Source organism: Peromyscus eremicus, chromosome 10, assembly GCF_949786415.1.
Source record: "Peromyscus eremicus chromosome 10, PerEre_H2_v1, whole genome shotgun sequence".
Taxonomy (NCBI): domain Eukaryota; kingdom Metazoa; phylum Chordata; class Mammalia; order Rodentia; family Cricetidae; genus Peromyscus; species Peromyscus eremicus.
The window spans coordinates 83,062,274-83,077,950 of NC_081426.1; the positions used below are offsets into that span (position 1 = coordinate 83,062,274).

At 45.1% G+C, this 15,677-nt stretch overlaps 2 protein-coding genes across 7 annotated transcripts in view; one reads left to right on the plus strand and one right to left on the minus strand.

The window, feature by feature from the left end:
• Window positions 1–1,084, plus strand: part of Uso1 (USO1 vesicle transport factor) — a 68,425-nt gene extending 67,341 nt beyond the window's left edge. For all 3 annotated transcript variants that reach the window (XM_059274665.1, XM_059274666.1, XM_059274667.1), the window contains one exon: window positions 119–1,084. In XM_059274665.1, the coding sequence (XP_059130648.1) occupies window positions 119–199 (81 nt within the window). In that variant the 3' untranslated portion in view covers window positions 200–1,084. The remainder of the gene's footprint in view (window positions 1–118) is intronic.
• Window positions 1,085–6,783: 5,699 nt separating this feature from the next.
• LOC131920774 (endotoxic shock protective protein U9-ORF-like) lies at window positions 6,784–13,752 on the minus strand. 4 transcript variants are annotated; one of them, XM_059275230.1, is made up of 5 exons: window positions 13,697–13,752; window positions 12,766–12,833; window positions 9,920–9,973; window positions 8,446–8,478; window positions 6,784–7,059 (listed from the first exon to the last, which is right to left on the minus strand). In XM_059275230.1, the coding sequence occupies exons 1-5, from the start codon at window positions 13,698–13,700 to the stop codon at window positions 6,931–6,933; spliced, it is 288 nt and encodes a 95-aa protein (XP_059131213.1). In that variant the 5' UTR covers window positions 13,701–13,752; the 3' UTR covers window positions 6,784–6,930. The 4 variants fall into 4 exon arrangements, with proteins under 4 accessions (XP_059131213.1, XP_059131212.1, XP_059131215.1 ...); XM_059275229.1 differs by having other exon boundaries at window positions 8,446–8,481; XM_059275232.1 differs by lacking the exons at window positions 12,766–12,833; window positions 13,697–13,752 and adding an exon at window positions 10,903–10,972.
• Window positions 13,753–15,677: the final 1,925 nt, after the last annotated feature.

Genomic DNA, 15,677 nt, shown 5'->3' on the forward strand with positions numbered 1-15,677 from the left:
ATCGGATTTACTATGACAGACTATTAATATTAGTAATTAATGTATACATGTTTCACATGCATATATTTATTTATTATTATTATGTGTGTATATGAACAAATCTGTGTTTTCCCCTTAGGTTGAAGAAGAAGATGAATCTGGAGACCAAGAAGATGATGATGATGAAATGGATGACGGTGACAAGGACCAGGATATCTAGCTTTAAACCCTAAGAGTGATAGAGAGTATATCATTACTTTGAAGAAGTCTTAAGACAGTGCTTTGGTTTGCCTCCACAAGAAATAAAGATTTAGAACCAGGCAGAAAGCATTCACTAATAAAATTATTGATGTATGTTTTTTAATATTGCCTCCCATGTGGAAAACTCTAAAACTCTAACTTCATGTGGAAGTTTTATTTATGTTCATCTGAACTCTCCCAAAATATAATTTGCAATATAAGAGCATCAGGTTCCAAAATAGGCCATTTGTAGGCTTGTGGTGGTGATGCTGTCCGCCTTACTGGTCCACTGGTTGTTTGCTTTTCAGAATCTGTGACTTCAGTCCTAACACATTAGATTTAATGTGTATTGAATGGGAATCATTATTTCTAAATCAGCATATGAGTTCTCAGCTGATTATTTCCTTGTAAAGAAAGGACTCTACTTAAAGAGAAGATGGCCTGGGCTCAGGGGTGGGTCGAGTGTGTCCTCACCCCCCACCCCTGTTGTGCCCTCCAGAAGAACAGGATGGGACAGGTAAAGTGAGTGCTTGCCATCTGACAGGGCCACCTTCTGCCTTCTGTCCCGGAATGTGGGGGCTGGTCTGAGAAACTGCTCCAGTGTTAGCGTGGCTGGTCTTCCTTCCGTTCCAGCAAAGGTGGAAAGCAGATGGCGGTCAGCAGTTCCTACAGCTGGGGTTTAGTGTTGTTTGATTATCATAAAGTATGTTCTTAGTTTTCAAAAGACCCAAACTATGATTTATATAATTTATTGGCATTTTTGCTGAATAGGTGTAAGTCAGATAATAGATTTTTAAAAAGCAAATGAAGCAATGTGTCAAAGTCTAATGTTTTCATAATAAAAATAGATATTATGTTCACTTAATCCCTGTCATGGTTCCCTTTGTTTAGATTTTAATGAAGTATTTAGTTCCTCATAAGAAGTAAATGAAATGGTAAGGAGACGTCTTAGTCACTGTTCTATTGCTGTGAAGAGCCACCGTAACGAAGGCAGCTCTTACAAAATTTAATTGGGGACCTCATTATAATTTCAGAGGCTTAGTCCATTACCGTTATGGTGGGGAGCACGGGCAGCACACATGGCAGTGGAGCCGGAGCTACATCCTGATCCAGGCCTGATCCTTCTAATCCTGTCAAATAGCGCCACTCCCTAGTGACTAAGCGTTCACATGCAGGAGTCTGTGGGGCCGGCCTCATCCCCACCACCACACTTCTCTCTTGGTACTGTTAGGAACAACCTTACCAATGGCCGGGATTCTGAGGGTGGAGCGAATAGGATTCAGATTGTGAATATCTAGGAAATAGAAAAGGAAGAAAAAAAAAGTCAAGAGCAGTTCCTGGAAAGGGCAATATGGTTTGCAGAGTTCAAGCTCAGAAGAGCAGGAGGTGATCAAGGGTTATGTTTCCTGTGGACTTGCTGAACTTGAGATCCAAGTGCATACATTCATACATAAGTGTGCTCATCAGGGAAATAGACGTGGAAGTTTGGATTCCTGGAACCAGAGAAATGGTAGGTAGGTAGGTAAGTAGGTGGCTTTAAATCCACACACACGGCGTTAGCTTTTCCGAAGTGTAGAGAGACAGCAACCAAGAACTGAGCCAGTGGAACTCAGGGTTCGAGGTTAGCTTCAGTGTATTAAGTGAACAATTGTGTGGTCTTACCCAGAACAAATCTGAGTATTGGAATTGAGGAGGGAACCTGAAAGCTGATCTAAATTGATTGCCTCCTGCCGTTTTGGAAAGTGAAAATGTAAGTCTTTCTGAAACATTTAATGACCACTTTATTCTTATTGATGAAGAGTTTCTATTGGGGGGTACTGGGGGGAGAAGCTAGGGGCGGACTATTTTAATCGAATTAAATGTGCTTTTAGTGAAATCTGCTCTGCTAACCAGTTAGAAGTTAAGTGTCCGATAAAGATGCTTAAAATTCCATTGTGTCACTTAAAATATGTGTTTTATAATGCAAATTATTTTAACAAGCTGTTCCCCCTTTTTATGGGTTAGTGCTGGCACTTCTGATGAGAAGTGACCCTTTCTCTTACCAGAAACTTCACATTTCTCTATGGTTCCCAAATGAAAATGCATGTGACACGTCACCTCTTGTGGATACATTGTCTATCTTAAAAAGTGTTTTCTGCCGGGCGGTGGTGGCACACGCCTTTAATCCCAGCACTCGGGAGGCAGAGCCAGGCGGATCTCTGTGAGTTCGAGGCCAGCCTGGACTACCAAGTGAGTTCCAGGACAGCCAGGGCTACACAGAGAAACCCTGTCTCGAAAAACCAAAAAAAAAAAAAAAAGTGTTTTCCCTTCCTAGTGAATTAGCCAGTTTTTCTAGACACATACTCTTTTCCCTTTCTGCCTTAAGCACTTGTGAATAGTTTTAGTTTAAAAACTAAAGTCTACAATGGGCTTTGCTATAATTATATGCTGCTTTTGATTTTACTGCTTATACAAATGCAAGCAGGACACCCATGCGGATGTGAACACGGGTTTCGAACACTTGGTTTGCTAGTCTTTTTCCAGCTCTGGGTCTTTATTTCTAGACTTATTAAGTGAATGTGTTACTCTGCACACCTCGTGGGATGCCCGGGTGTGGGAAAGCGTGCCGTCTACCCTCTTCTGGCTCTTGCAGCGACACTCTGGCCTGTCTGGCATTTCCTGCGTCTGTTCCCCTGTAAGACAGAAAAGGTGAGAGACAAGGTGGTTGCTGTGGTGAGACAGGACATGGGTCTTCTGTGTCTTTTTTACCCTGATGTTACTGACCCACAAAAAGGTTGCATAAAACAAGCAGGAAAAAAAAAAAGCAAACGTTTGCAGCTCCAAGGATAGAGTATTCAAAAGTGGGTGAGGCACAGGAGAGATGGCTGAGTGGTTAAAAGCACTGGCTGCTCTTCCAGAGGACTCAGGTTCAATTCCCATCACCCACCTGGTAATGCACAACATCTAACTCCAGTCCCAGGGGATCTGATGCCATCCTCTGGCTCCCATGGGCACTGCACACGTGATACAGACACAAGCAAGACAAACTCCTTGACCCCTCAGTACCTTACCTCTTGTCCTCGCTAGCTTTCTATTGCTGTGATAACACCGTGACGGTGAGCAACTCAGAGAGGAAGGGGTTTATTTTGCTTACACTTCCACATCACAATTCTTCTCTGAGGGAAGCCAGGGCAGGAACTCGAGGAAGGAACTTCCTGGTGGGAACTGATGCAGAGGTCATGAAGGAGTCCTGGTTACAGGTTTGCTCCTCATGGCTTGCTCAGCCTTCTCTCTTACAGTACTCAGGAACACCTGCCCAGGGGTGGCACTGCCCATAGTGAGCTGGACCTTCCCACATCAATCATCAGTCAAGAAAATATACCACAGGCTTGCCTACAGGCCAGTTTAGTGCGGTGTAGGCAGAGTTTCTCTGTGTCCCAGCATCTGCTCCCAAATTACCTCAGTCAATAGCTCAGGCTTGTTACTAGCTAACTCTTAAATTTTACATTAGCCCATATTTCTTATCTTCACTCTGCCATGTAGCTCAGTACCTTTTCTCAGTACAAGTTCATCTTCTGCTTCCTTTGTATCTCCTTGTGACTCCCGAGACTCCCTGGCTTACCTTTCTTCTTCCCAGTGTCCTCTGTGTCTGCTGGATGTCCTGCCTATACCTCCTGCTTAGCTAATGGCCATTTAGCTTTTTTTTTTTTTAATTGTCTTTTTTAAGAGCTGAGGACCGAACCCAGGGCCTTGCGCTTGCTAGGCAAGCACTCTACCACTGAGCTAAATCCCCAACCCCCATTTAGAGGTTTTTTTCCCCCCTTCGGAACAGGGTTTCTCTGGGTAGTTTTGGTCCCTGTCCCGGATCTCACTCTGTAGACCAGGTTGGCCTCGAACTTACAGAGATCCGCCTGGCTCTGCCTCGCGAGTGCTGGGATTAAAGGCGTGTACCACCACCACCCGGCTTAGCTTTTTATTAAACCAATCCAAGTCACAAATCTTCACAGTGTACAAAGGGATTATTCCACAGCAGTGGGGGCATTTTCTTAATTTATGTTCCCTTTGCAAATTATTCTAGTTTGTATTAAGTTGACAAACTAACCAGCATACTTGACACAGACACATCACTATTCAACTAGAACCTTTCCTTTCTCAACTTTCCCCAAGATGACATGTTACTATTACAGTATAAAACAAAGTAAAAGTCTCATAGTCCTTAAAAATGTATGCATTCAAAAAGTCCAATCTCTTTAAAATATCCAAAGTCTCTGTAAAATTGTAAAATGTCTTTAAAATAGCCACAATCTTTCTAAAACTCTAAAATCTCTTAGAAGTTACAAGTCTCTTAACTGTGGGCTTCTCAAAATCAAAAGTAAGTTAATCACTTTCTTACCTCAAGGGGAAAGAATCAAGGCATAATCACAGTCTGAACAAAGCAAAACCCAACTCCAACAGTGTAAATAACTCAGGGTCTAATGTCTGGGGTTCATTCATGATCTTCTGTGCTCCTCCAAAAAGCTTGGAAGTCCTGTGTAGCATACACACAGCCAGTCTCGTAGACTCAGGCTGGCTCAACTCCATCGATGTTACCTGTCCTCTGTCTTTGCCGTCTCCATAAACTCTCAGGTCACCATGGCAATGGAGCTGCAGCTTCACCAGTAGCCTCTCTTGGGCTCTCTTCAGGGACTCTGACCTGCCACATAGTGCCCCAAGCCTCAGCCTCTCTCTGTGGCCCCTTCAATCCTAGGGTTCCCACTGCTTCTGAGGCCACGTCTTCACTAGTGGCCTGTCCTGGCTTCTCACTGTGACAAACATCAACTGCTTTCCTTGACACCTTCATTCCTTCAAAATCACTACTACCTGGGAGACTTACATTACCAAGTTTGGTTACGAGCATGAGGTGTACCTTTGAGCCCCTCTGAACCACAGGCTCCATGTGCTGACCCTGGGGAAACACTTCCGGAAGATTCTGCCTCAATGATGCTGGTCTCTTCTTAGTCACAGCTGATTACCTGGTCCCAGCTGACCAGTGTCCATTGTCTTCAATCTTTATGCCTAACAGTGCTAGAATAGTTAACTTTTTTGAGATTTTTAAATGTTTAACGTGTGTGAATATTTTGCCTGCGTGTGTCTGTGTGTACCACATGTGTGCCTGGCACTCACAGGTGTCAGAAGAGGCCATCAGATCCCCTGGTACTGGAGTTACAAATGGGTATGAACTGCCATGTTGGTAGTTCTGCAAGAACCTCTGCAAGAGTAACGTGTGCTCTTAGCCACTGAGCCATCTCTTCAGCCCTCACCTTTTTAAAAATTATGTAAGCTGGTTGTTTAAACATAGCCTGTTAAGACTGAATTAAGTAATGCGCACACGTGTGTGTGTGTGTGTGTGTGTGTGTGTGTGTGTGTGTGTGTGTTTAAAGAGTTGATGCTAGCATCAGCAACAAGACAAGTCAGAATGGAGAATTAAAAAGCACAAACAAACAAAAGTAAGTATCCGAAAACTCATTGAATTCTTGTTATTTTACTGTCTACACTCCTGAGGGTATTTCTGCCCACCATCTCTATCCATATGGAAGAATTACTTTCTAATGATGCATTCCTTCACATGTCTTCAAGATCCATGTTTAGCAATATCACAGCAAAGCTGCAGATAACCACAGAGCCCGTTCTTAAACACTGACTAGAACACCAGGGTGGTGGAAGCCCACCACCATGCTTGGTAGCTCTGTAGCTCACACTCTTGCTGTGCAAATGTCATTAGACCTTTCTTCCAGTTTCAAGATGCGTGCAACGAGTGCTATCTTCAGGTACTTTCTCATTGCCATGATGAAACATGTGATCAAGGCAACCTCTAAAATAAAGCATTTAATTGAGGGCTTGCTTGTTGTTTCAGAGAGTGAGCCCATGACCATCATTCAGGGAGCATGGCAGCAGATGCAGTCATGGCGCTGGAGCAGTAGCCAAGATCTTACATCTTGACACAATGATTACATCTTTCTGAGGCAGAGACCATGGAGGAAAGTTTCTTCCTGGCTTGCTCCTCCTGGCTGGCTCCCCCTGGTTGGCTCCCCCAGCTGGCTCTCCCTGATTGGCTCCCCCAGCTGGCTCCCTCTGGCTGACTTCCCCTGGCTTGTTCTCCCTGGCTGGCTCCCCCTGGTTGGCTCCCCCTGGCTGGCTCCCCCTGGCTGACTCCCCCTGGCTGACTCCCTGTGGTTGCCTCTCCCTAGCATGCTCCCCGTGGCTGGCTCCCCCTGGCTGGCTCTCCCTAGCATGCTCCCTGTGGCTGGCTCCCCCTGGCTGGTTCTCCCTAGCATGCTCCCTGTGGCTGGCTCCCTCTGGCTGGCTCCCCCTGGCTGGCTCAGCTAGCATTTTTTTATACAGCCCAGCTACAGCTGCTCTGTCCCTACAGCACCACCCACAGTGCCTGGGCCCTCCTACAATCACTTAGCAATCAAGAAAACACGCCCCCCCCCCAACATTTCCATAGGCCAATCTGATGGAGGTAATTCTTCAGTTGAGATTCCCTCTTCCCAGGTATGTGTGTAGGTTGTGTCAAGTTGACTAAAAGTGGCCAGCACAATTACATAAGCAACAGTGTGATATCAGTGTTTTATTGCAGCATTATACTGGAAGGAGACACAATGGTACAGGAACTGTAATCTGGTAGTGTGATCTGGCTGTAGCATAGATCGTGTGGGGGTAGGAAGTTTCTCTGGGCTGTGAAGAACTGTACTATCTCGAATCTCCCCGCCTGTCGGGTGTAAGAGGAGCTGGAGGACTCCCGGTCAGAGAAAAGTTAGGTTTTTTTGTGGGTGAAAATGAGGGGGCCATGGGAGTTGTTCTGTTCGTTCGTGGTTTCCCCTACAAAACAAAAATCAAGACAAAAATGCACATAAGAAATTAACAGAAAAAATCATATAGCTAGTACATAGGCATAAAAATCACAGAACTGGGCTGGCAAGATGGCTCAGAGGTTAAGAGCACTGGCTGCTCTTTCAGAGGTCCTGAGTTCAATTCCCAGCAACCACATGGTGGCTCACAACCATCTGTAATGAGATCTGGTGCCCTTTTCTGGTGTTCTGCATGTACGCAGGCAGAACACCGTATACATAATAAATAAATCTTTTTTTTAAAAAAATCAGAGCTATTTTGTGTAATGCTCTTAAGTGATAGATGTAGGATGGGAAAGCATATTATTTTACATTTTGCTCCCCTCTTACCAACTTCTACTTCTTCTCGTGTGTGGTACTCAAATCTAAATGTTTTATTTCTTTGTGTGAGCATGATGTCAGAAGAGGCCACTGGATGTCCTTCTCTCTCACTCTCTGCCTCTCTCCCAGAACCCAGGGTTTGCATGTTTTTGTGTAGCTGGAAGCCAGCAAGAGATTGTCCTGTCTCCCTCCTTCCACCACAGAGCCCAGGCTACAGGTCTGTGGGGACACCCTACTTGTTATGTGGGTGCTGGAGTCTAAAATCTGGTCCCCGTGAGTATGATCAGAAGAAGGCATCTAAGCTGGAATTGGAGTTACAGACACTTGTGAGCCACTATGTGGTGCTGGGAACTGAACCTGGATCCTCAGCAAGAGCAACAGGGCTTTTTTTTGGCGGGAGGGGGGATTTGAGACAAGGTTTCTCTATGTAACAGCCTTGGCTGTCTGGGAACCCGCTTTGTAGACCAGGCTGGCCTCAAACTCACAGAGACAAGTGTTCTTAACCACTGAGCCAATTCTCCAGGTCCCAAACAAGAACTTTAAAAAAAAAAATGGTTTTAAAGATGTATTTTTTATTTTTTGTTATGTATACAGTGTTCTGCCTGCATGCCAGATCTCTTTATAGATGGTTGTGAGCCACCATGTGGTTGCTAGGAATTGAACTCAGGACCTCTGGAAGAGCAGTCAGTGCTCTTAACCGCTGAGCCATCTCTCCAGCTAAAGATAGTTTTTAAAATTATAATTATGCAATTGTAAACAAGTGTTCTCTTTCTTTAAAAAAAATCCTCGTGATAGATAACATAATTGAAAACTGCCTTTAGCATTTTCAAGAAATGGTCCAGTAATTCTGTTCTTGAGATATTGTAGTTCATAAATGACGGTTTAGGGTTTTATTAGAAAGAAGGTATGTCAGGAGAGCATCAGCACTGTGGTGACAGAGCCATCAGACACTCCTCACCCCTGCCTTTCCCGTTAGGTCCCCAGGCTTCCCCCTCCCCAGCACTGGAGCGGTGGAGAACTGAGAGTACAAACTTACGCAGAGCTTTAAGGATTCACAGAGTCTCAGGCACTGCTGCAAGGAAAGGAGAGCAGTTACAGCCCAGCTGATTGTCAGGAAACGCTAGTTTAGCAGTTTTCCATGTTCCGAAGGAAGCCGTTTAAGAAAACAGTTACACAAAGTGCTCCCGGCCATGGCAGAGAAGAGGAGGGAACGAGGAGGTCACTAGTAACAATGCAAACAATTCTCCTGATGGTAACTGCAGGGACAGTTGTGGGGGAGCTGGAACACAACACTTCATCCCTGCTCTCTGTGGGGCTGAGGCCTGAGACACTGGGAGAAAATCTACCGCCAAGGTCGACCCTCATCCCCAGCCCAGGCTCTAGCTGGCCTAGGATTCACACGGTATCCCAGGCTGACCTTGAACTTGCAACCTTCCTGCCTCAGCCTCCCTGAGTGCTGCAATTACAGGCCCATGCGCCATCCTTCTCTCTGTGTGCTTCTAGTCAAACTATGAAAGAAGAAGCCAGGTGGCCGCTGTCTCCAAGCATAAACCTGAGCTTGCTAAGACGATATTCCAGGCATCTTCAGGGAGATGCACCAGGAGAAGTATCAAGAGGCCACAGTTAAAATCTGTGTCGAAGACAACCACTGAAAATAAATGCTGTCAGCTTTCTTGGCAAAAAAAGGGAAAAAAGAAAGAACTTTACCAACTGACATTATGTGCAACTTTAAGAGAGAATGGAATATCATAATAGATGTATCTAACAAAACTAGAGTGTGAGACATGAATATCTGAGAGAAAACACTCTCTGGTAGAAAATAAAGATGTGAAACAAAACATTTTATTACCTTCTGACTAATTAGTTACTCAATTGACTTCTGTTTGTTATTTGGTGTGTGTGTGTGTGTGTGTGTGTGTGTGTGGTGGGTGCACATGTGTGTGGAGGCACGGGCACAACCTCAAAGGCCATTCCTCAGGAATGCTATCTACCTCATTTGAGACAGGCTCTCTCGTTGGCTTGGACCTCTCTAAGCAGGCTAGAATGACTGACCAGGGAGCCCCAGGGAGCCACACATCTGTTTCCTCAGCACTAGGGTAACAAGTCCATGCCACCACACCAGGCCTTTTTATGTGGAATTTTGTGGCTTGTATTATCCCCTTATTTACAAAAGAGAGGCAGGGAAGCAAGCTGCCTGTTGAGGGGGTTGCTCACCTAGAGGAGGTGAGACAGGCCCTGTGCCTCTCTCTGCCTTCCCCAGCCCTGGAGAGATCTGTCCAGCGGGGATTCTCAACCAGCAGACACTGCCTGCAGAGTCCCTGCTATCCCGTCCCCGCCCTTCCCCAATTTTACTTTGAATTGTTTAGATTTTACCTTGGAGGAAAACGTCTAATTATACTTAATACAACTTCTTTTGAAAATGCCAACTATTTTCTCTCTAAATCGTATCTTTCTAAAGAGGAATGGAAGGAGTAAAGGAGGAGGAGGAGGAGGAGGGGAGGGGATTTTACCTTAGAGTGTAAGAAAGGGTAGCAGAGAATAATCTTGCCAGGGAATCTTGATACCTGTGAAAATGGAGAGGCAGAAAGCGTGGAACCGAGGGCATCCATAGCGATAATCATAGTAAAGAACTGGGAAATTCAACTTGACTTCCTTCAAAGCAGGATCTGTCTTTTGTTAGGGGAGCCATCCCGGCAGAGGGCAAGATGGGCCTCCCTCATGTCCATACTCAAGAGGCACCTGTTCACAGAATGACTGACTAGACCTTGCATATGTTAGTCTCAGTCATAAGTCTTCCTAAGACCACGAGGTCTTATCAAGAAGACTAAGAAATGACCAGCCATGCAACACTTCAGCCCTCTGACACAGTCTTCTGCGAATGTGCTGGGCTGTTGTCATAGCTGCCCTGAGATGCACATGGTCTGCAGGTTTCAGGTTGCACACGCCTGTGACTCTGAGGGACAGTCACTCTCTTCTTCATCCACGGTCACAAACTGGGATGCACGGTGTGAACCGGCCTGTACGGTGTGAACTGGCCTGCCTCAGGCTCTCTCCCCTGCAGGACAGTCACTGCATGTACCTCTTCCTCCATCAGCGGCCCTCAGCCCAACTGCCAGCTCAAACCACCTGGGAGCTCATGAACCTCCTCACACTTGGCACAAACCCCAGACTACTGAAGCCAGATTTTGGGGCGTGATACCCAGATGTCAGGACTTTTTAAAGTTTCCCAAGGGAGTCCTGACCGCAGCCAAGATTGTGCCCTGAAGAGAGCTTCCCATTCCCAGGGGGCTACAGCTCTTGTTTTCCTAGCAAGGTCCTTCAAAATAGATTGGAAGAGCTACTTACTTATAGGTCCAGAGAAACTCCTAAAATGGAGGTGCTGCTTTGCTCTTGGGGTGATCTATTGTCCTTTTATCAGGACTCAGTGTAACTAAAATTCAGAATATATATGCTAAAGCTCATTGGCAGACATGGATGTTAAGAGGTTACTTACTGGGACACAGTGAGCTGCGAGCACAAGGAAGGCCATCAGCATTAGCACTTTCATTGTTCAGCTGTCTGTACAAGAAAAACAAGTGTCTTGTTGTTAGTGGAGATTGAATGGCACTGTATAGCTCCAGCTGGCCAAAACTCATGATCCTCCCTCTTGCTTCTGCCTTCTGATGGCAGGTGTGCATGCTCACTCAAGAGCAGCATTTAACTTAAGAATGTGGAAAGGCTGGAGAGATGGTTCTGTGATTAAGAGCAATGGCTGCTCTTGCCAAGGACCCAGGTTCGATTCCCAGCACCCACATAGCAGCTCACCACAGACCGTAAGCCGGCTCCAGGGAATCTGATGCCCTCTTCCGGCTTCATAGGGCACCAGGCATGCAAGTGATACAAAGAACACTTGAAGGCAAAACACCCATACATACACAAAAATAAAACAGAAGGAAAGACATGTGGAGACTTCCTGTGTACAGAGCACGATGCCAGGACAGGAGTCATTGAAGCGGGAACCACAGAATTAAAGATAAAAGATTTGGACAGTCTACAGGATTTTACACAGCTGGAACACAGATTCTGACTCAAATGCCTTAAGAATAATATGTGCTCCTGTGCTGGTGAGACGCCTCAAGTCTGCAGGCTTGAGTTCAATCCATGGAACCCACTGGGTGGAAGGAGACAACCACCTCCTGACCTCCACACATGCTCTGTGGTGCAAGCACACCCATGCACATACACATACACACATACACACAGAGAACAAGTAAATGTAAAAAGAAAATGAGTAATGCATATTTCTTTTGTTTGTTTGCTTGTTTGTTTTACGTTTTTTGAGACAGGGTTTCTCTGTGTAGCCCCGGCTGTCCTGAAACTCACTCTGTAGACCAGGCTGGCCTTGAACTCACAGAGATCCACCTGTATCTGCCTCCTGAGTCCTGGGATTAAAGGCGTGCGCCGCCGCCGCCGCCGCCGCCGCCGCCGCCGCCGCCGCCACCACCACCACCACCACCACCACCCAGCGTGTTTCTAGTTTGTCACTCAAGTGCACTACAGACATTAAATCTCTATTAGGAATATTTCCCAATGAATTTAAAGATCACCTTTGGTCACTTCTATTACTCTTGGAATCATACATTTATCATTTTGGTTACATCATCTGATCTTTACAATGCCCTCATGAGCTGGTTATTAGACCTTTCTGCCCATCTGTGTAATGATGTTGATTGTTCCATGTATCAATAAATATATGAAAAAACAGGGTTAAAGTTTTCTGTTTTCTACTGTATTATGACAAATATTATTCTGATGTTTTAAGTTTTCATGCAATTTAAAATACCAAAGTGGGGGCTGGTGACATGGCTCCAGTGTTAAGAGCCTTGGATGCTCTTCTAGAGGATCCAAGTTCAGTTCTCAGCACCCACAGGCTGTGGCTCACAACAGTCTATAACTCCAGTTCCAGGGGGTCTAGCACCGTCTTCTAGTTTCACTGGACATCAGGCATGCATGTGATACACACATACATGTAAGCAGAGCACTCTCACATAAGTAGTAAAAATAAATACATCTTTTTTAAAAATCCATGTTGTTTATAGAGTTTTTGTGACTGCTCTACAATTTGTTTTTAGTCATTAACTACTGTAAAGTCTGAATATAACCTAGAATAATAATTATCAGAGTAACATTAAAATACATAGCAAAATAAATAAAAAATTTAAAAATATAAATACATTAGAACATATAGGACAATAGTTAAAGAACCAAATAAAATACTAAGACCATTAAAGTGAGTTAAAATGTTACTGAGGTAAATCCTTAAATTTAAAACCATATGTTTTATAAGACAAAGCTATTTATAATTGAAGAAAGTTACCAGTAGGGCCAGAAAGAGCGAAGTGTTGGATATTCTTGAGTTCCTTTGAAGCCTTATTTTTAGATCATCTGGATATGAACAGGTATTTATATGTGTAAGATCAGCACATTAAAAATAGTTCTGATGCCCCTCATTTACATACGATGAGCTGGTTCCCCACAGGTCGACACCTCATTCTTTAAGGGCTAAGACACTGCTTCCTGTTTGGATAACACACTCTTGTGGTTATTTGGGACACATGAATAATAGTTTCAGGGCACAGGGGTTTCGTTAATGAATAATGAGAATTAAAACAGCTAGAAAAATCACTGTAATGCTTGAGTAGTTCAGATAGGTGTTATATGTTGAGAATTTCAACCAAAAATCATAAAACGAATGTCCTGAAATGTGTACCGACTGTGCATCTGCAGGAGACTGGCCCCGATTTCACCTGGTGGGAGGCTTGGCACAGGCATGTGGAGTAAGTGTTGTAAAAAGAGCTTCCTGTCCAGTCCAAGCTTGGCGTGGCCATGTTGCCTCCAGGTATCGGAGGGGTCCCATCCATACAAAGATCTCCAGAGTTCTCCCAAGTCTAGGCCCCAGCTGACCCCAGGCCACAAGAGTAAAGGCAATTCCTCCTCTCCAGCAAAAACTCATTCCTTTCTCAGTCAAGGCTCTAGAAGCCGTGGGACTTGGGAGAATGGAGCCTAAAAGTGAAGCAGACTAAAGTCTCACGTAATAGCCAACTTTACTCAGCGCATCAGACAATTCATACTGAGGGCGAACCAAGGTCATTTGAGCAAAGTTCACATGACTTCAAGCTGTATGCAAACTTAAGGACAGGCTGTGCTTGGAAACATTTCTGAATAACGAAAGTAAGACAATGGGTAATCTGAAGTGAACCCTCTCCTACTACACCTGAGGGGTATGAAAGCACATTCCAAGAACAAACCCATGCTTGGAAGGAACAGCGGTCACAGGACTTGTCTTGTGTCCTTGGGATCTTCTCACAAGCACTTAGAACTCTGACACAGCTCCATTCTTGGACAGTGTTCCGCTCCCCACCCTCCCTTCGGAGGTTCCTGCCGGTGAGTCCAGTGTCTGCCACACTTCTATCCAAGCTAAGCTGAGGCACGGCCAGGTCAGTTCCTTGTCAAGCCTCCCTCCTTTTCAGGGTACTTTTCTTCAGAGGAAGCTAGAGCAGCTGTAACTATGTACAGCTAGACGATGGAGCTCCGGGGTTATGGCCAGACCTGGGTTAGGGCAGCCATCTCAGGAGCACTTGCCCTGGGTCCCCTCTAAGAGGCAGGTGTGGTGTGGTCAGCGTAACTTAGAGCTTGAATGACCAGATCTTTCGGTCTCAGGGAAATTGAACGGTACAATCTATTCAAGTCACTGTTGTTTTTCTCTCCGTTTGTGAATGAAAATGAGGACGTGACGGCTCCTAGGTACGGCCCGGGAGAGGGTTTTATTGTAGATGTGAGGGAGAGAACAGTCAGAGGCATCTGGAAGGGTCCAGACTGAACCCGGCCATTAGAGGAAGGGGAGAGGAGAGAGGGAGAGAGGGAGAGAGTGGGATGTGGCAGATAGACCAAGATGTGCCTGGGAACCAAGAGAACCAAGACAAAATGGCTGAGTTATATAGGGAGCAGAGGCTGGGGGAAGGGAAGTGGAGCCCAGCCCCTGGGAGGGTCTTGTATAATATTAAAAGGACCAGCCTTAATATTATACTTCCCAGGGGCTCAGGGGAGAAACTACAAATGGCGAGAATTATTTTTGGGAAATGAACCTAAGTACACCGAGCTCTTTGTCCGTCTACTTTATTCCTCTGGGATAAAATCCTACCCACACAGCTTCAGTTCTGTTCTCATGTCTAGTTCCTTTCTTGCCTGATTTCTCTCTACCTTTATCACTGTTCCCTCTAAGTTCTATCTTAATTCTCTCATCTTAATTCTGCCTCATCTGGGTCCTTCTTATCTCGTTCTTACCCAGCTAGTACTTCCCCATCTGGCTCTTCCTCATCTTCCATCTCGTCCACACGTTCTCTCTGGTCAAAATCTTCCTTATCCCTCTCAGTTCTCTGTCCTCAAGTTCTCCACTCCTCTCTTCCTCTCCGTCTCCTTATACCTGTCAGCCCCTCTCTGAAAATAAAACTTCCTTTTTATCCCTTTGACCCTTATCTCTCCAAGAGATCTCCACTCCCGCCATTTCTGGCAAGTGTGCTCAGTTGCTAGGCAACTTGGCTAGACAACTTCCATCACAGCTGGATGTACCTGTAAGCTGGAACTCTGTCGTTCTGAATTAATTGTTAAGGGTGGTTCTAAAGCTAGAGATAAGACTTTGGAAAGGAGGAAGTTAAGCTTAATTGGCACATCCGCCAGGCCTTCTCAAACAGGTAGTCTGGACGCTGAAGTCTGTTCTTAGAGAGTACAGAGGTATCACTGATAAAGTACTTTCCTCCATCTGGGGATGGACCTGGCCGGATGCTGCCAATGACAATAATTACAGGGAGGCTTGAACTGGGGATCTGGATGAGCATAACTTTCAGTGCAGAAGGTTATCTAAATATTCCTAGAAGTGGTTAGGTAAGGAGTTAGAGGTCTATAAAGTTAGTAAGGCTGTAAGAAAAGGAGGGTCCGAGCTAAATTGTATGAAGCTATTACTTAAGGTCCACCTGACCTAGGCGGTGTCTCTGTGTGGAATTTACCTTAATTTCAGGAGACTTATGTGGTAGTTTGGACTGTTACTCCTGTTAGTCCTTGAATGTGGCTAGGGGAGATATCTGATTCCAGCACTAAAAGGAGAAGAAACGGATGGGCCTGAGGGAAGGAAGTCTTTCCTGAGGTTGTTCTCCAAATACCTTTAACATATATGTCCAAATAGTGATCAGTCCACACTGTTAGCAATTCTTAGGAAAAAATCAATTGGAAAAG

Excerpts from the sequence above, each read along its gene's own strand:
- LOC131920774 (XM_059275229.1), bottom strand. Across the intron at positions 9,974-12,765 it reads CGCTCTTTCTGGCCCTACTG|GTATCAAGATTCCCTGGCAA; the intron begins GTAACTTTCTTC and ends CCATTTTCACAG. Across the intron at positions 7,060-8,445 it reads GTGAATCCTTAAAGCTCTGC|GGGAAACCACGAACGAACAG; the intron begins GTAAGTTTGTAC and ends TTTGTTTTGTAG.